Genomic DNA, 20,352 nt, shown 5'->3' with positions numbered 1-20,352 from the left:
CTCAACAAGGGGCTCTGAGCATTGTTTCTGGGAAAGCCACATCCCTCAGGTAGGCAGGAAGGGACACCAGGCAGATTCTCCAAGAGCCTGGCTGTGGGGAACCAGCCCCCAGCAGAAATACAGGCTGTGTCGAGTGGATGGAGGCAGCTTTTACATTGTCCTCAAAGCAGCTGGTGGGGACAAAGTCTGCCTCTCACAGCTGTGGCTGCAGCAGCTCTGCTGCCCGCTCTCCCACGGCAGGGCTGGCTGCTGCTGGAGCTGGTGCAGCCTTGGCTAGGGGGAGAAAGGGACAGCCCTCACTCTTCTTCCATGGTTTGTGGCTGTTCTTTAAGAAACAGCATCATTTGGTCCAGAAATCAGGGGATTGCAGCACACCCAGGAGGATACAGCTTGAGGTACCCTGAGAAGCCAAGGGACTTCCAGAGGGAAAAATCACGCAAGGACCAATGGGGAAGAGCAGGGTGTGATAAAACATCCCTTGGCGAAATTTTTCTGTGTCCAAGAAGTGTAAATGGCAAATGGTGAGGGAGGATCGTGACAGACCTCAGGAGTGTCAAAGAAACAAAACAAAACTTTAGAGTTATGTTTCTCGAGCACACAGGCAGCACACACAGTTCTGTGCTGCCTCCTGCTCCTCTTTGGTCAGTGCACCTGGAGGTCTGCATTGCCCCTGCCCCTCGAGAGGGATGGGGACATCCTGCTGCTCCTCAGTGGGGATCTTGCAGCAAGATCCCCCACCATCCCAGGGTAATAAAACACCCTTCAGGGAACTGAGCAGTCAAAGAGTTTTGTGGGCAGTCAGGGTTGCTGTCCCATTTTGGATTAGCAAAGGTGGTTCCCACCACTCAGGCTCTTAAAACTGTGACACTTGTCACCACCAGGATAAGTCCAGAGAACTCAGTGGGTGCTTCTTACCCTTCACATGGCGGATGGCACAGGCAGGGAGACACAGGCTGGCCAGGGGGACCCACCATCAATGAGCCCTCCCTTGCCCAGCACACCAGTGCCAATGGTGACATTGCCCAAAGCTCCTGCAGCCACTTGGGAGCACCCAACCCACTGTCCCTGTGCAAGGGGAGAGCTGAGCTGGCTGGTGCCTGCTCTGGGGACACTGCCATCTTTCTGTGCCACAGCATTACCACTGACCTCAGGCTGGTCCTTCCTGAGCTGGGACCTACCTGGTGGATTCTTCATGGTGCAAAAGAGACGGGACCATTTACAGTGTGCCTGGGTTGGGCTTCAGAGTGACCACAAAACACAAAGGCCTTGAGTGAGAAGTGGGGTCAGTGGCTGATGTGGTTAGAAAATGTGACAAATAGAAAAGCCGTGGATGCTTCTCATCGAGGGACTCACTGCTCAGGCAGCCATGGGGCTGGGGAATGAAAAGGAGCGGGACTGAGGGAACAGTTTGCCCCCCAGTTCACTGCCCCCCGTGCCAGTTGAAGCTCACTTCTCTGTACACCTTTGAGCATTTCAGCTCTCCACTGGTGAGAAGAGAGAGGGCTCTTACCTGCCCACTGCCCTCCAGGGCATGATCCAGGCACACCTGAGCCCTGGACACCATTTCAGCTGCACACACGGACAGCAGGACCATGACCTTGACCACCACAAGAGCTGTAGCCCAAAATTTATGCAGATTAGTGGTTTTAGGGTGCAGGGTGTGGGATGAGGGATGAGCCGGGGCTCACTTCACCCCGGCTGCGTCCACAGGGGAGAAGCCTCTGCCCAGCAGCTCTCAACCCTGCCAGCCTTTGTGGCACGGTGCCCCTTCTCCTTTAGCAGGCTTAACCAGTCTGTCAGGGCAGGCCTGGCCAGCAGAAAGTCCCACCAGCCCTGGGGGAAGCACAAGGGTGTGGGTGAGCATTAGGGACCCGTGCTGGGATGGGAGCAGAGGGCTCACACATAACCCATGGCCTGGGGGAACACATTTGCCTTACAAGGCTGCTGCAACTTAAAACCGTGAGAGGAACAAAGCTGGAGATGGGGTGATCACAAGGGAACAGACAGCAGGACACCAGATTCCACGTCAGGATGATCTCCTTATCCATGCCTGTGTGCCCCGGCTGCCTTCAGCGTGGATCCTCCAAAAGAAACACCAAAAGTTCCTTTTTACATTGCTCGCAGAAAAGGAGCACGAAAGGAAAGGACTTTTCGGTGCAGCTGCCGGGAGAGGGCATCACAGCCCCAGGAATGAGAAGGATCAGGCAAGCCTAGCCAGCTCCCTGCTTACCCTGTTCGAGCTACAGATCCTCCTCAGAAATGAACTTGAGAACCAAAACTTGGAAGTCTTCCTGGTGCTGCTAGGAAATGAGGGGACCCAGTCAAAGCTGCCCTGCTCGAGGAGCTGCAGTATTCCTGCAGCATGAGATAAAGAACACCTCTGTGGGACCTGCCAGTGTATTCCTTCTCCCACCACTTATTCCCCTCTGTCACTCCTAAATAAATTAATATCGTGCAGTTACACAGAGAATAACTGCTCCCACTAGGATTGAGCTGCCAGAAGCTGTGTTTGGCTCAGGCGCCTCAGAAGCTGTGTTTTCCCCAAAGCTTTTTGGTGTCTTTCCTCCCCTGCTCCCCCTCTGTAGAGCAGCTGATCTAACACAAGGTATTGTCACCTTGTGTCCATCTACAGAATTATTTATCTGACTCCCCAACTATTAAGCTATGAAATAAGCCTTCAATAATTATTTGCTTTTAAATTTGATTATGAATTCCCCTTCAAGAAAAACTCCCTTGGGCTCTGAAGAGTCTTCAGACAAGTTATACTTCACTGAAATCAACATCAACCATTTCTTAAAGCCTTGCCATCATTTATTGTCCAACATTTGCCATCCCCCATCCACTGCTGGGCAACTCAACCAAGTTAGTCTCAAGAAAGTTAGTTCTCCCCAGAAATCATGGGCAATGGTAGCTGGTTAGAACACACTATGCCCCCTCCATGGGGTAGGGGGTAGAGCCACCAGAACACCAATCCAGTAGTATTTTTAGGGACACTTTTTGGGGACTTACATTACCATAAGCAAAGTTTGCCTGGTCCCCTCCTTTGTGAAGCATTTGAGGAAGAGTGGTTGTTCAGCCTGGATAAGAGAAGACTCTGTGGAGACCTTAGAGCACCTTCTGGTACCTAAAGGGGCTATAGGAGAGCTGGAGAGGGACTTTGGTCAAGGGCATGCAGTGACAGGGCAATGGGAAATGGCTTCAAAATAAAAGAGAGAAGTTTTAGATTGGATATTAGGAAGAAATTCTTCACTGTGAGGGTGGTGAGACACTGGCACAGATTGTCCAGTGAAGCTGTGGATGTCCAGTGCTGGAAGTGTTGTAGGCCAGGCTGGATGAGGCTTTGAGTAACCTGGGTCTAGTGAAAGGTGTCCCTGTCCATGGCAGGGGGGTTGGAATTAAAGGATCTTTCAGGTCGTTCCACCCAAGCCATTCTATGATTCTATGAAGGGGGGGTGGTGTTGGTCCAGTCAGGTTTCTTTTCTCTAATGGGACAAGGACATCCAACACAGGATGCTACCACATCATGGCAAAGAGAATCACCCCAAATCCCTGCCAGCAGAGCTGCAGCATTCCTCTTGCTCAAACAGTGAGCCCCCTATCTTTGTAAAACACAACTTGATGGGTGTCTCCTCTGGCTTTCCTGAAAAGGACCTGGAAAAGCAATGGATGGAAAGCAGTATAAAGCTCCAGCATCTGTTCTAGGCAGAGGGGATTTTATGGAGTCACATTGATTTCCTTGCTCTAGTTGGTAAAGTCCCCCATTCAAGGTGTTCCCTTGTCTCTCAGTGACTTCTCTAAACCCTGGCTCAGCACCAAGCTGACTCACAGGAGCTTGTCAGAGCTTCTCACTGCTCCTCACCCCCACATTCCACAGGTGCTGACCTCAGAAACCTCTCAGCACCAGGCTGGGCTTCTCAGAGTAAAACATCCAGGTCAGATGATACCCAGGCAGCATGATGAACTTCTGTTCTTCTCATCAGCCTTATCGCACCAACCCTAAAAGAAAAAGTGATTCTGCAAGGTGGGTGCACTCACCCATCTCAAACCCACCCGATTTCCTCCTCCATACCAGGAGTCTCAGACACCAAACTTCACCTGCAGAGAAAACAAACTTCCTTCTTTTCTTGTTTGAGCTGTGGTCTAGATCCTGCTTCCAGACTGCTTTCCAGAATATTAACTGTGTTGAAACAAGTTAAAATAAGTGGTGAAACTCACACTTGCTGCAACAGCTTTTAGTGTAGTCACTTTGCTCAATCAAATAAGACCTGATTAATCTAAAATAGGTCAGAGAAACACAACCCCTCCTTCAAGCACCCCTATTCATTCCTACTATCACTGCAAGGATCATTGAAACAGCAAGTCAAGTGGAACCAAATAATTAATCAAGGTTTTATATAAGGTTTCAATTTTTATTTTTAAAATGGCTGAGCTGACCTGGCACATTAAACAAACCCAGCAGTACAGTACAGGAGTTATGCCAAGGCAGCATGGGGAGAAGTACATGACCCAGCAGATTTTAAAACTGCAACAGCTTCTGTATTTCCAGGTGGGACACAACACAAAGACATCTACCAACAGCAGAGAGCTGCAGTCAGAAGTCAGTAGGAGCAGAGCAAAAAGCCTTCTTTACAAACACGAGGCCGAAGCTGGGTGGCTGCTGACATGATCCCAAAGCAGAGCTGATCTCAAAAAGACAAGACACTGATGCTGCAAGGCAGGAGGGAACAAGCTACTTGTCACCCACAGAAGCCAGTTAAATTTGTTTCTGCTGTTTCACACATTCAGGAAATCTGGCCTCTCTCTTCAGTTCCCTGGCACATCAAGGCCATCTCCTCCATTCTAGCTCCACTTTTCCTTTTCAGCTGAATTTTGTCATTTTTTGTGAACCTCCTGGATTAGCTCCAGCTCTTAAGCACAAGCTGTGACTCAGAGCCATACTGCTGCTCCACTCTCCACTTTCAGCACCTTTTCCCTTCTCAGGCTCCTTTCTGCTCTCCTCCTTCAGAGACGATGCTGCCTTGAGATGCAGCAGGCTGCTGTGGCACTCCCTGAATTTCCTCAGCAAGTGTGTAACTGGAATTTTAATGGTTCATCCCACCCTTTGGACCAACTCTGTGTCTTTCCCACCACTCACTGTAGGCTCCACTCTGGCAGCAAGTTTCTGTCCAGCTCCCATCTGCATTGCAGTTTTGTTGCTGTTGGCCATTCTCTGTCAAAGCTGGCAGCTGCTTCTCTAAGGTCCCACCTTTGCCACAGTGAGTTATCTTTAGCAACAAACTATGAGATCCTACAACATTCATTATACATATGCTCCATCCACTTGGGCTTATGACCCCAAAATACATTTACAGGCTCTCTATTACAGCTGAAATAAGAAGCCATTAGAAAGTCTTGCTGTGTTATGGGGGAAAGACAAGCAGATAATCATTTCACCTTCAGCAATTTTAACACTGACGATGTCATTCACCAGACAAATGGACTATGCTCTTAATTAGGAGTGGGCTTCAAACAAGTATTATTCTTAGAAACTGGTCAGAACCAATTTTGCTGCCAGCCAAGAAGGGTGGGTTTGTTCTAAGAAAGCAAGCACCTACTACAGACCATTGCAATCCTTTCTTGCAGAGTCCTCTGCTGCAAACGTGCCCTACTTACACCACCTGCAGCGTTTTGAGACAGATGGATCAGGATACTAACAGACATCTCAGCTAAGCTAAGAAGAGACAGACTTTTATACTGCTCACAATCCTGACCAGGCAACATTCTCAGCACTTTTTCAAAACCAACCCCCTGAAAAGGGGCATCAAGTTGGCAACAAAACACTGCAGCAACTCCAGCTGCTTTGCAAAACAGTGGTGTCGATGTAGTGTCTACCCACCAAACCTCTTCTCAAGCCTTTGCCAGATTGTTTAAGTCAAGCAAATGTCTCCATGGAAACCTCCTTTCTCAAGGAGCCTCCTTTGCTGGAGAAATCCCTGCACCCCTTTTGTTTAAAAGAGGAAGGCAGCTTGGTAGGAGCATAATGCCTGCCTAGAGAAGTGCCTGTAGCAACAAATCAGTCAGATTTATGCTCCTTAAAAACACATCCATTCAATGAAGACATTTCAGGGATGGCTAAAGGTGTGCCCCTGCTGCTGCAACCAGCTACTTCTGCTGTGCCCTCCACCCCTGTCCTGGCTCTTCCCTCTCAGCCTCACAGAATATCCTGAGTTAGAAGGGATCCACAAGGATCACTGAGTCCAACTCCTGGCCCTGAGCAGGACAACTCCAAGAATCACACCATGTGCCTGAGAGTGTTGTGCAAATAACCTGCCCTCTTCCCACGTGGTCTCCATACCCCCCTCACACACAAACTCTTGGACACAAGTCAAATTGTTTGTTTAAAAAATCTTTTAAAAACCCTAATAGCTAAACTAATACAAAGAATCAATGCCCATTCTTGAAACATAGGAAAAGTCTTATTGACGATACCAATTGATACTCAAATAAGACAACTCTCTGTGTTTAAGAAAAGAACATGAGTTTTATCCTTTCCCTCCACCAAGCCTGTAGGATATGAAATTATTTCTGGTATAAGATTGCTTGAGATTCCCCAAAAAGGAAATCAGCTTTCTGGAAGGACAGTCAAAACAACTGAATATTTCATGTTCTAATATGGAAGAGAGAACTTTAATATTAGGCAAATTAATAATTAAGAGCTGTGATTAAAAATGGTTTCAACTCTAGAATAAAAGAGAGCTAGGGGGGGAAAAAGGCACCAAGAAGCTGTCGAGTTGTAGTCACTTTCAAGTAACAAGATATTCTCTGAAAATAAGCCCTGGAGATTAAATTTTAAGTCAGAAAGTCACTATTTAAGAGCCCTCTCTAGACAAGAGTGTGCTGCAGACAGAAAGAGCTCTTCAAGAGCTAGCAGAGGTGCTGGTGCTGGGCGACTCACACATGAAAGGAGAGGGGAGGAAAGGATGCATTTCAGAACAACTAGAACAAAATAAACCCACTCTCTTAAGATTAGGCTAACTACAATTTGTTTAAAAAAGATTTTAAAATATTTTCTGAGAGCATAAAACCAGGATGTGTCTGGTAACTAGAAACTAGGTCCAGGCACACTGTAGCAATCGCCTTTTTTTCCCAGTCACCCAACATGAGTGGGGACAAAACAGCCTGGGACAAGATGACACACAGGCATGGGCACAGCCTTGCAGCTTTTCCCAGCAGAAGGAGTGAGCTTTGGCAACACCCCTCTCCAGCAGCCAACAGAAACCAGGCATGACTGAGTCCATGTGGAAGATGACGAGACAGAAGCACATTGTGAGATGAGGGATAAACAGTCACTGCTGATCCCTTTTCATTATGCAATAGATGATCCAGAAGAGCAACTTAAAACACATAAAAATAACCTTTCCTATCCTTTTTGGGGAAGTTTAGCAGAAATCTTGCTGGAGGAAAAAAAGCTCCCGTGCATGCTCACAGATATGGCACATCTGCATTAAGGTTTTCATCTCAATGAGATGCAGAGAAGGGAGTGGGGAAGGGAATCAAAGACAAGTCAAAGACATTAAACACATTGTGGATCAAATTGAACGCTGAGCTGCCTGAAAAATAGTCAATTGCCAAATCTGCCAGTCAAATGAGATTTTAGATCAAGAGAGATCTAGCCACTAATTCTATTCCTCCCACATATGCCATCCTGAGTCTTCCAGAGGGAATACAAAGTCCTTTTCAAAGGGAATTATTCAAGCATAGTGGCCTTCCATTCCACAATCTCCACCTAAGCTCCAAGCAGATGAGCTCATCAATAGATCATATCCCTTTCCAGGTTGGCAGCTCTGCTGTTTTGCTCAAGGAATTCATCCTTGGATACAAGCTTTGTGAGAGGAAACTTAACAATACTGGGAGATGAAATATACACACACAAAGGGAGACAGGCTGCAAATTGGGAGAACAGACTTCACCCCTCAGCCTTCTGTCAAACAGTGACTGCCCTGGAGCTCAAAGGAAAGAAGGCGGCCCTCAGAAGAAAAAGAACTCACACAGTACCTACACCAGTAAAGTTAGTGTAATAGCTGTCATGGACTGTGGGGCCAAATCAGAAAAATATATTTAATTAAAGCCCAGGTCCAGGGAGGAAAGGGCTGAGCCAGCAGCAGGTCTCAGCAGGAAGGAATGAATTTCTGTCCAACAGAATGATGAGAGGTTACTCCAGGATAGGTTTAAACTCATCCCATATGTGACCAGAGCAGTACAGAAAAGCAGCTCCCACAGTTACAATACACATTTTTGTATGGTTTTCACTATGTGTAAAGTGGCCCTTGGGAGCCACTTGCTATCCCAGGACTGCAGAAGAAGAGGTAAGCAACAAGGTTAAATTACTTCATCCAACACATCCAAGTACCTGGTGATCATATGAGCAATGACAGACTTGTCTGGTGACAGTGAATTCTCCAGTTCTCCTCTATCCCCAAGTTAAGAAACACAGCAGTCACTTTATTAAAAAATCAGTATACAGTTTAACATCAGCCCAGTGTTTACAACCAGTCCCTCTTCTAGTAGTTCCAGATTTCCTGTTGTTTGTTACAGACTATGGGCAACCCAATAAATCAGTAGCATAAGAAACCATCACTTTAAAAAATTTGTGTCCCCACATCTCCACAGAGAAAGCAGCATCCATCATCAGTTTGTTTTCCATTGGACTTGCTCTAAGAAACAAGAATTCTCAACATATTTTGTGGGCAAATCTTGTCTTTACAATAGTAACTGCTCTGTTTGTTAATCACACAGGGCAGCATCTCTAAAAAGCCTCACAACACTGATAAAACAACCCTAAAAGAGCTCTCTGTCATTTTCTTCCCGTGATTTATTTCCTAGAACAACAAAAATTTTTTGAGATTTGTTTAGCTAGTAGAGTTGCCACTAAAGGGGGAAGGGGGAGTAGGGGGCAGTTCACACCGTTTGGCAAAGAGATCATCCATAAATTGAGTTCTTCAGTGGCTGCAGGCAGCACACAGAGGCTTTGTCCAAGCTTCCTTGAAGCATCCAGCAGTGCTGCAGGAGGGATGCACCTTCACCCCCTGGTTCCCCTCTCAGCTGACAGCTGTTCCCAGTGCTGCTGCCTGCTTCCTCCCCTCCTCGAGTCATCCGGAGCACAGAGCAGCCTCCACGGTGTAACAGCAGCTTGGCAGAAGCAGGCAAAGTGCAGCCAGCAGAAGATTTAATTTAAGAAGATAAACATGGTGTAAGGCTCCACATTATTTTTAAAAATAAACACCATAAGAAATATGAAAACAAACTGGCTTCACTACGTGTAGGTCAGGTTCAGACGCTCTCAGAAAGATCTTCTCACCCATACAAAATGTTCTTCCCCTCTTGTCCCCATCACGAGGATGGCGGGACAGTTCACCATGTAAGATCAGCCATGTCCTGTTGTGTGCCCCTCCACATACAGTGAACAATGCCTCTGCCACCCTCCGGGGCAAGTCAAGGTTTTAACAACACCCCTGTGAAGAAGGAGAAGAAGGGGAGAAGGGCGAGTAATTCAGTCTCTGAAATGAACATCTGAAAGTCTTGACATGATGACTCTGTTGACTTCACCACTCTAATGGTTGTTCTTGGCTGCCTCTTTAGCCGCAATAATCAGAGGAGTGAGACTGGATAGAGGCTTTGCAATTTTCAAGAACTGGTGCTAGGACAAAACAAAAGGAAAAATGGTTAGATTTTTCAGAGTATGCTCCAGAAGTGGCTATTCCAAGCATTTTCACCTAAACCCATATGAAATCTGAGAACCTGCTCTAGTCTCTGACTACATCAATCCAGAAGCTCTGGATAATATGACAAAATTTGGGGGATTGCCTGAAGCGATGAAGAGATTTGCACCCAACACATGCTAAATTATCCAATGTTTGCATATGTTCAAGATCGAGCAAAACTCAGCAAATTCCCCTGGTGAATTATAAAGCTGCAAAATCTATAGTGAAATCCAGTGTGAAAGAAGGTGTACTAAAATCAACCCATGGGTTTCAGACACAAGGGACAGGGCTCTGTGCAGGAATCACCTCTCATTTCCCTGTTCCCCATTTTCACAGGTCTGGAGAAAGCATTGCCTTGGCCTTCTACCAGATAACAGAAATTTGCAAAGCAGCTGAAATTTGGGAGAGCAGCACAGAGCTTGCAACACAGCACCATTCAGTCTCCTATACAGGTGCTCTTCTTTAAATAAAACCATATTGATTATCCAAACAACTCTTAGGTGGGAGTGAAGGTCAAGTCCACAAGCTGTTCTGAAAACAAAAAGCAACAATAATCCACAAGACTTCTAAGCATCAGAAGGGATCAATCATCCAAGGCAACATGCTTCAGAGATGGAAAAAAATGAAAAGTAAAAATTCCGTGGCCACAAGGCAGTTAATAACAGGCTGAAGTGTTACAGTCAGAATGTTCTCCTGCTCTGAGGAACAGAACATAACTTCTTTCTGATATTTTAGGACTGAAAAGTCCAGAAGAAAAAACGATCTTTCAGCTACTACCATATTGTCAGACATTTATGCTTCATTATAGTTACAGAAGGCAGCAACACATCCAAGTCTGAGCCACTACACAAATTAGTGAATAGAAAGGAAAACAAAATGGAAACAGTCTAATTCTTAAGGTCTGAGTGTTCCTGATCACAGATCTATTTTATAAAGACTCGTGGCAAATTTGACAGAAAGAATGCACAAAACACACTTCTCATCCATGCTGATAAAAATCCTGGCAGCTTGGTTCTCAGCTTTCACTGTGAGTCCAGACTGACACCAGGTTTTCAGTGAAATATCTGATTATAGGGTGGTGAGGCACTGGCACAGGTTACTCAGCGAAGCTGTGGATGCCCCATCCCTGGAACTGTTCAAGACCAGGTTGGATGGGGCTTTGAGCAGCCTGGTCTAGTGTAGGGTGTCCCTGCCCATGGCTGGAGAAGTGGAACCAGAGGACCTTTAAGGTTCCTTCCAATCCAAGCCATTCTATAATAAAGATATCTCACAAGCTTTGTTCCATCATCTCTCAAAGGAGTAGTATCAGGCAAAATGTGTAAAAGTGAACTGCTCCAGTTAACTGAAGCCATGAACACTTCAAAGAGCTTAGTGATCCATCCTTCCAAAAGAGGACAGCCAGAATATCTGATAGCTAGAAGCCTTCCTGCTGTCCAAATTGGAACAAGCATGACAGGACAACACACTCAGATGTCATGGCCAGCCACACGAAGAAACCACGGGAACAGGAGGGCTCTGGCAGGCCTGGGACACAGCTATTGTTTGAGTCTGGACACAGAACATGCTGCACAGCTGCTGCCAGTAGCCAGTACTGGAAAGGGAGCAGTCTGTTATCACGTTATTATAGATTTTTCTTTGAGGGCTGTGGTTTTCAGTTGCCTTTTCCCCCTGAGAGGCTACCTTACCTTTGTGCTTTCAGCTGGTGCAGTATTTAAGACCTCAAACAAGATCTCACCCCTGAGCCTGGCCTCACTCAGGACTGTGTGATTATATTGTCCCAGTCTTGTTCCCCATCACATACCTGTAGCAGCTCTTTTGCAGAGCCTCTCTTTTCCACATCCATTTCAAGACAGCGGTTTAAGAAGTCTCGGAATATGGGTGAAAGCTTTTCTGGATTCTGCAGTTCTGGAGTCCCATTAGTAGCAATGAGATACAGGGCCTGAGACAAAAACAAGCACCCAGGAAACAGGAGGTTATGAAGATTAGATTCCACCTCTGGATTAGAGACACCCATTTCTCCTCTCCCTCCCCACAGTTCAATAGGGAGGAAAAAAACCCCACCTTATCAGGGTCACTAATCAATGCCAACATTTCAGCAAACAGAATAGCTGTGCCAGCCCTATTTTTTTGTGGATGAGATCCAACCCTTTATTGTTTTGCCCTTGTAATCTGGGTTGGGATCCTGCAGCCCTCTCAGGAGATTGCAAGGACAAAACCAACATTCCAGACCCTGTTTACACAGGGAAGTTAACTGGCACGACTCTATCACTACTCTTGTAATGACTATATCCTCACGGGAAGGTAACCCTGACTAAATAGATTTTTTTCTATTGGTACTCTGCCTGAGTGCACAAGGCCTAAAACATCAACACTATAAAGATGCAGCTGGCTCCTCACAAAGGATGCCCAGCAGGCCCTTGGGCATCTTTCCTGCAGGAAAAAAGCAGTTTTGCTACTGCTTGGGGATAATGCATTCACATACATCCTCCTCTGAGAATTGAGAGACTCAAAATTCATCCATTTCAGGATTTCATGTGAGAAACTTCCTGGATTAATTTTCAAAAGAAACAGAAATCTGTCAGAGACTTTTTAATATACAGGCTTTTTGAGCACATCACTCAACATGTCCCATGGGAGCAGTCTGGTAGCCTGGGAATTGGCATAAATTGAGTTAAATGAAGCCAAAGTATTGTTACTTTAACTCAGTACTGTTTTATTCTTTATAGTCTTCTTGGCTGCTACACTTCTGTCCCAAAAATCCCCTCCAATGCAAGAGATGGGAAAAAAAAAGTTGAACAGAATTTTTCTAGATCCCTTCAACCCGTGTAACCAGGGAAAAAGCCATAAATCTGGCTTATAATAAGAGCAGTGATGTCCCTACATGCTGACAGCATATCTCCTTTTGTTAATAATTAAACAAAGGAAAGACATCAGGAGGCTTAAGCCCTGTCTAAAGACTTATGACACTTTGAATTTACTTGGAGCATGCAAGGAGGAAAAATTTGCCCATAGGAAAAAGTTCGTACTAGAATAAAACTCAATAGAATCACAGAAACATAGAATTCTTTGGGTTGAAAGGGACCTTAAAGATCACCTAGTTCCAATACTCCTGCCACGTGCAGGGAACCTTCCACTACACCAGGTTTCTCAGAGGAGAATTCTTTCATTCCCAGGGTAGAAGGTTTTGAGACATGACTGCATTGTTGCCTTAAGGTAGAACTTCTGCCTCTATTAGCATCCCAAAAAATGGGAAATTATGAGTGTGCATGATCTGACTCATAGAAGAACCCACACCTCTGCTACCCAGAGCAAACCATGGTTTTTTAGTAAGACTATCTCAGTTTTCTCACTATGACATGTAAGGAGGCCACAGGATCATTTGAGTTAGATAGGGCTGGAGGTGATGAAACCACACCAGAGGATTCACATGAGCTCAGCTCCACCAGCAGCTTAGTGAAGACCTGAGGGGAAAAGCACTCTCTTACTCTCAGAGGGTTCTCATTGAGGTAGGGGGGCTCTCCTTCGATCATCTCGATGGCCATGATCCCCAAGGACCAGATATCCACCTTGGGCCCGTAGGCTTTCCGCGTCACCACTTCCGGGGCCATCCAGTACGGCGTGCCCACCATGGTGCTGCGCTTGCTCTGCTCAGGAGTGATCTGGGCACAGAAGCCAAAGTCAGCTGCAAAATTAAAATAGAGTGGAGGGAAAAGACATAGGAATCAGCGAGTTTCTTCAAAAACAACCCTTACAGATACCAGAGCTACAGTACACTTCCCCCTGCTGCCCTGTCTGGTGTGCTGCTGCTGCAGATGTGACAGGAGGAGTGGTTTTGTGGCTAACACAGAGGATGGTGTTTAGAGCTAAGTTTCTAAACCTGGCTCTTTGAGGCCACGAGGATTCCAGATGGAGATCAGGAAATAACCACACACAGAAGTTAAGACACTCACCTGTGTTGCAGCATTACACAGATGTTTCACACTATGTAATATATGGTCTAAAGACCCTTCCTGGGTATGTGAAAACAGGAATTAATGCAAGACTGAACTAGATACACCCCCCTGACCACAGGCTGCAATGTCTGGTGATATTTGCAGTCCATGGGTATTACTTCCCCTGTAGACATATCATCCCTCAAGAAGCATTTATTTTATAGAGCAAAGAGTGTTCAGAATTAAATTTAAAGTACTTAAATTTATAGTGGTTGTTTTCTTTGAATAGAGAGAAATATGGAGGGCCTCATACAAAGATTGCTGCACCCTATGTTTTACTTGTATTTGGCTCACCAAAAGAAAGCTAAATCTGTTCTTGTGAGCCCGGAAGAATCAACACAGCAAGATGCACTGCCCATCCTGACCCCCTATGGCATCACAGGTCTAATTTTAGGAAGAATTATGAAAATTAAACTGATTCCTAGCTGAGTTTTTATCAAGGGCAAATACCAGGAAAGGACATATGGTTCATAAACAGGGCAAATTCCCAGCAGAGCCAACAAGCAGCTCAGATCCAGAAGGTTACTGCATCATATCCACAGGGATTTCTCTAACTTTAAACTACAGCCTGGCACCAGCACGCTGTGCTTAAAGAAACTATTCCATAAGAATAGAGCACTTTGGCCCCCATCAGTTATTCATTGCTAATGCTCCTGAGACCTGGCTCTATCAAAGTTCAGCTTTAGTTTAAAAAGCAATTATGTGCAAAAAAACCCCACCTTACTCAGCATATCTGCACTCTGTGAATTTTGAGTCATATCTGCTGTTGCTGCCGACAAAAATAGATTTATTTATGCCTGTTGGGTGCTGGCCAACGGAACTGAGAGGAAGAAAAAGGGAGCACCATTCTGTTAAAGCTATAGGTGGAAGATAATAATTCACTGGTTTCCAGGGTTATCTCCGCATGGACAATGACAAGCACAACAGCTACCTTAGCACCCGACAGGCAGAACAGTCTCAGGATTTTCATTACTAGCAATACCACAAGGAGGAAATAACATTTAGGCTCCAGTCTGGGTTGGCATTGTAAGATTAAATTATTTCTAGTTACACAGTTTTCAATCCTCCCTCCACTTCCCCTGGCCCTTGAGTACCTGCAGTATTTTCCAGACTGAAGGGGCTGCTCATAAATAAAGACTTGTAGCCTTACACCTTCCAACCCAGCTTTCTGGACTGGAGTGGCATTAAAATACTGTTATTTTAGTTCACTTAAACAGATGGCCCAAAGCTAAGTGAAGCCCGAGCCTCACTTCAAGTCTGGTATCAGTTCACAAGGATTTGTGTTTGCCAATCTCCATTAAAACAAATGCCACAGAAATATCTACAGTAGCATTTCTACAGGCTGTTTGTCATGACAGCATCAAGCACCTCAAACACCCATCTCCCTAAAATGCCTGGCCCAGAGCAGATAACTGGCATGGTTTGACAAATCATCAGCAGTAATGTTCCCTGCATACTTAGTTTGACAGAGCCATCCATTCCCAGCAGGATGTTGTCACTCTTGATGTCCCTGTGAATAACTTGGTTTGAATGGAGGAATTCCAGGGCTTGGAGACACTGAAAAATAATTGAGATATTCTTACTGTGCATGAAATGATTCACCAGTCACAATTAGCCAACTGAAGGACTCAAACAGACTGTACATTTTTGGTAGTAAGTGTCAGGACCTTTCATATATTCAGTATGTGCAGGGCCACAGAGAGATGTCACACTGGGATCAACAGGTCCTAGGAAGACAAGTTAGTCCTAAAAGACTTGAAGAACAGACAAAACCAAGAGGATCCCACCCCCATTTCCCACTCTAGTTCCTGCCTCTGGGGTGAAACATGAGGCTTGCATTAGCATTGTATGCTGCATCCTCACAGGTGAAATCCACCCTCTAAAAGAATGACTGTCACGTTACAGAAGCTGGAAGCATTTCCATGGAGTCAGTGAGAGGCTGTGGGAAGTCCATGTCCCATTCCCAAGCAGGGCTCCCTCCGGGTGCTGCCTCACCTCCCGGCACACGGCGGCGATTTGTCCCTCGTCCATGCAGGTCTCCGTCACGACGTCGGTCAGGGAGCCTCCTGCCAAGTACTCCATCACCACCCAGAGCTCTTCTCCTACAAGGTAACTGAAGAGCCCAAGCCACATTTTAAATTCAGAATGCACAGGGTTGTAAAGCTCTCTTACAAGTGCAATAAAAACAAGAGCTGCAATTAACAGTATTGGGGAACCACATACTCCTGGTACCTTCTGTGCATGGGAGCATCTGATCACAACCTGAATGACCAAAGAGAAGGGTTAGTGCAGAATGATGAGGAGAGATGTAGTGGGAGAGCTGGCTACAAGTTTCCTGTCCATAAAAGCAAGGCTGAGTATTTCTGCCATGGGAAGGATGCAGACCTGACTTTAATCACTGATCGTGCTGCTGCGAGAGAAGGCAAAGAGTTCCTACTCAAGGATGGGGCCCAAGCATGCAACCCCGATATTTGGCACACAGCAGTGGCTCTTGCCCTGGAAGAGGTGGCTGAGGGCTGTTTCACTACTTCTGGCATCCTGCTGTCCTAAGCAACTGACTGCTTTGCCTCAGCCCAGGGACAGTTCTGGGTGACTCAAAAGATGCTTACCCACAACCAATCATGACAGATCACTTCTTTTTTAAGCATCGTGCATTTGAAAATCACCTCAATCTTTTCCATATTATCAAACAAGTTTGTGGTTTGGTCTGAAAATTTCAGAACCATTCATAAAGGCAAAAGAGTACATCTTATTGGAAAAAACAGCAGTTCTAAAGACTTAAAATAAAAAAGAAAATCCCCAAAAGGTGGGTCTTTTCTAAAAAAGGCTCGTAGGAAGATGGGGAGGAGACAGCTGAGATGAGAGTGGCTTTTCTCAGTCACTTGGGATATTCCTCTCTGCTGAGTGTGTGTGTACCCATGTTTAAAAGTGGAAGACAGGAAATGAAGACTTCAGCAATAACTCATTAAAAACAAACAAAAAATAATTTAAAAAACCCCAAACAAACAAAACAAAAATGGAAAAAAAAACAAACCCAAAAAACCATCAACTATTTCTGCCCCTTTTTGGGCCCATCAACACAAACTTCCACGACCAATAAATACATCAGGATGACACATTCCTGAAGGAAGGAATCATCAGTATGAAAAACCACCTTTTCAGCCTATCCTCTCATTTTTCAAGTGAGTGGACAGATGAGCCAAAAGTGAGAGGACAGAGAATCTAATTAAAAGCTTCATCTGGCATTAGAGTTCATCAAGGACACATTTGCTTTGCTATAAAACACTGATCCTACTGAGGCATGGATCTGGCAGGAGCCAAATGCAAAAGCTAGGATAGGTACTAGGGAATAGCTAGGTAGAAAGCAACAGTAAAGGACAAAGAAGCCATTAAGCTTGGCATGGAAAGTAGACAGAGATGAGAGATATCACAGGAGTGAGCAAGGTGTGGCATCTACCCCCAAAGGACACACTGACAACACTAAGTTGATGAAAAAAATCCCCCTAAATAGTAATAATGGCCTGAGCTGCACCTGGATGACAGTAGTGTTATAGTTATGGACAGCTTTCAATTCCAGAGACAAAGGGGGTGTCTTGGCTTGCTGATGCTAAGGACTGTGTAGGGAGGTGCCATCTGCAGATTCTTCCAAGGTACAAAGCCCAAGGGCACAGGGCTGTGCTCCTGCAGCCAAGGTCTCAAACTCTACTATGGAACAGAAGCTGATGCACTGGCATTTTGTTTTCCCAGCATTACAGACCCAGCAATGGCAGTGCCACCTGCAGAGCAGCCCCTCTGAGTGAGAGAGGAGCAGCAAGACTGCTTTCAGAAGCATTCTGCTAACTCTGTGGGTCATTAACTTCCTGTTGGGCTCTGAAAGCCTAACCCCATCCTCACTCTTTCTTCCTGCCCCTATGCCATAGCTACTTCTTCACTTCTGCCAAATCAGGCTGTCTGCAGATTTTATCAGCACCCTCTCAACACATCACCCACCATGGACATCACAAGGTTTCCCTTTACTGCCAGTAGCATTCTCTGCAGCTCAAATGCACTTGACTGTAAGAATGAGGGCAGAATGGGCTCTTTGCATGACAATCTAAGGTTCCACATGCTGGGAGCAAGCTGGTATCTCTCTGCAGCCAAAACAGACGGAGCGAGCCAAGAACCACACTGTGAAACCAAAGCTGAGCCATGAGCAGCCACAAACATGTGCCAAGATCCTGGCAACTCAATAATTGATAGATTTGACATAACACACAGAGAGGAGAACTTAACAGTGGCTCCCTGCCAGCTGCCACCAAAGGAATGTCAGTCCAGGGTGGTACTGTCTCAGGGATCTTTCCACTCTCCTGCCAGGCTTAGTCACTGAGCTGCCCACTGCAGGCATGACTCAAACCCACTCTCTCAGCAGTTCTAGAGACACCACCAGGAAGCCCATACACCTACACGCTGCTGTGATGTGACATCAGGCACAGCACTATTGTCACCCACAGTCACCTTCCAGAACAAGCTGGCTGTAAGAAAAACCTGATGAAAATCTGTGAGGAAATCTACAGCTTTCTCTTCATTGATCTGCAAGGGCAGGCAACATCTGATCCCGTAAGGTGTTCCTCAGCCTCCACTTGGATACCTTAGGAAGCTGTTCACCAAGCCCTCTCCATCACAAACACACATCCTTTATTGATGAAATTGATGGAATTTGGAGTTGCCCAGAAGTGCAAGTTCATTCATTACAGAATTTTAACCGGCCTCCAACATGCAAACATAAATGTAGCCTGGGAAGAAACCATTGTGTTCTTGTAGCATGACTGTCTCACATCTTCAGCTTCATTCACTGACCATCCATCCTTACTACCGTTTGGGGTTGGGGTAAACAAGGCTATCACTCATTTGGGGGTTTATTAAGTTAAGGAGTTGTTCAGAACAAAACTAAAGGGCAGGAGTTTGCTTTGTCTAGCATAGAGCATCTGATGCCTGTGTTTAGATGGCTGATTTTAGAAGCAGGACTCAGGGCCTCTTTCTGGGACCTCCAGCAGGTAACTCAGCACAAGTGGCTGTTTATCTGTACAGAAGACTGATGTCACTGTCTTCAGAGCCAGATGCTTCTAAATCCAGCTCCTAAGTACAGCTGAAATAGGCCATGTCACTATCCTAAATATCACAGCACACCTTTGTGCAACTCTGGCCACTATGGCTGCAGCAGAAAAGCTGCTTAACCACAAGCAAGTAGGCCAGGCAGTTAACAGAGGACAAAGCACAGGAAACCCTTGCACAAGGGCAGGAGCTGAGAGAGCTGGTTTATGCCAGTAACTACCTTGCAGCTCCCATTAGGGACTCAGAAAGGCAGACACTGTAACAAAACCACAAAGCAGAAACCAGGCCTTGCACTGATCAGCACATCCTTCCTCCACCTCCCTCAGCAGAAGGCAGAAGCCAACAAGTGGCATCCAAATATGAGCTTTATTCAGCACTTGGGAAGCATAAGCACATTTAGGCTGGGCAGGAGGGACACAGCTCCCCAGCAACAGAATCCTGCAGTTGCAGAACTGAAGTGGCATAATAGGCACAAGGACCCCCATGTTCATCCCAGTTGCTGTTCTGTCCATGTGCAGCACTCAAACAAAAGCTAATCCCTCTGAAAAAGATTAGTGACAGTGGAGGACAAAAGCAGCAGCTTTTGTTGCTGAAAGTTTGAACAAGACAGCAGGACATGGAGCTATCCTGCAGCTGGGATGCACTGGCTAGGCAAGGGAAGTGAACGTACACAGCGACGCTCTCTAATGGGAAGAGCCTGGCTCTCAAACAGTTTTGTCAAAACAAAGGCTCTAATGAGCCAGAGGAAAGTAACAGTTCTAGCCCAGCTGCAATTCTTAACCACTTGTTTCATTTTACACTAGGCACACACCCTCCTCTCTCTAGGAAGAGGGTGTGTGCCCAGCATAAGATCCCTGCACACACACCTCTGTCATAAAAATTTCAGGAGCAGACTTTCTGTCTCCTCAACAAAGTAGCTCTTTACAGCTATGTATGGGACACAGCAACACAAAAATTCAGCAAATCAACTGCTGCAGATTGTAAGTACCACCTCTTTTGGCTAAGACATTAAAAGTCTGCAAAAGAAACCTATTAAAGAAACAGCTGATTAGATCTTGATATACACACAGAGCAAAAAAAGTGTGCAAATCCTCTCTCAAATTTCCAGAGATTCTAGGTCACATCCCTTTGTTGTATCTTCCAAAAAACCCAAGCTGCTGAATTTGAAGTCTGCAGCCCACCTTATCCAAGCAGTCTTTACCCTTACAAGAAGGCAAACCTGTGGTTCATCAGAACTGCTACATTCACATGTTGAGTGCAGCAGACTGAAAATCTTGCTGCAGCTCAAATGGAGCTAGCAAAAGTTTTAACAAGTGAGTGACACAGGCTTGACACAAGGCAGCACTGTGATATTGATGGTGAATTCAAGCCACCATTAAATGCTTTTGCCTGCTGGGCTTTCAGCATCATGGAATGACAGAATGCTTTGGGTTCAAAGGGACCTTAAAGGCCACCTAGTTCCAAACCTGGAACCATGGGCAGGGACACCTTCCATTACAGCAGGCTGCTCAGAGCCCCATCCAACCTGG

General features: G+C 45.8%; 1 protein-coding gene across 9 annotated transcripts in view; it reads right to left on the bottom strand.

The window, feature by feature from the left end:
* Nucleotides 1-8,437: 8,437 nt before the first annotated feature.
* The window catches only part of PAK1 (p21 (RAC1) activated kinase 1), an 87,705-nt gene continuing 75,790 nt past the window's right edge, over nucleotides 8,438-20,352 (bottom strand). For all 9 annotated transcript variants that reach the window (XM_058018914.1, XM_058018913.1, XM_058018918.1 and 6 more), the window contains 5 exons: nucleotides 15,728-15,845; nucleotides 15,190-15,289; nucleotides 13,226-13,422; nucleotides 11,542-11,679; nucleotides 8,438-9,676 (listed from right to left, as the gene is read on the bottom strand). In XM_058018914.1, the coding sequence (XP_057874897.1) occupies nucleotides 9,590-9,676; nucleotides 11,542-11,679; nucleotides 13,226-13,422; nucleotides 15,190-15,289; nucleotides 15,728-15,845 (640 nt within the window). In that variant the 3' untranslated portion in view covers nucleotides 8,438-9,589. The remainder of the gene's footprint in view (nucleotides 9,677-11,541; nucleotides 11,680-13,225; nucleotides 13,423-15,189; nucleotides 15,290-15,727; nucleotides 15,846-20,352) is intronic.

Source organism: Melospiza georgiana, chromosome 2 (assembly GCF_028018845.1).
Source record: "Melospiza georgiana isolate bMelGeo1 chromosome 2, bMelGeo1.pri, whole genome shotgun sequence".
In the NCBI taxonomy this organism is placed as follows: Eukaryota; Metazoa; Chordata; class Aves; order Passeriformes; family Passerellidae; genus Melospiza; species Melospiza georgiana.
The sequence above is the reverse complement of the archived record's forward strand: the minus strand, read 5'-3'. Positions and strand labels throughout refer to the sequence as shown.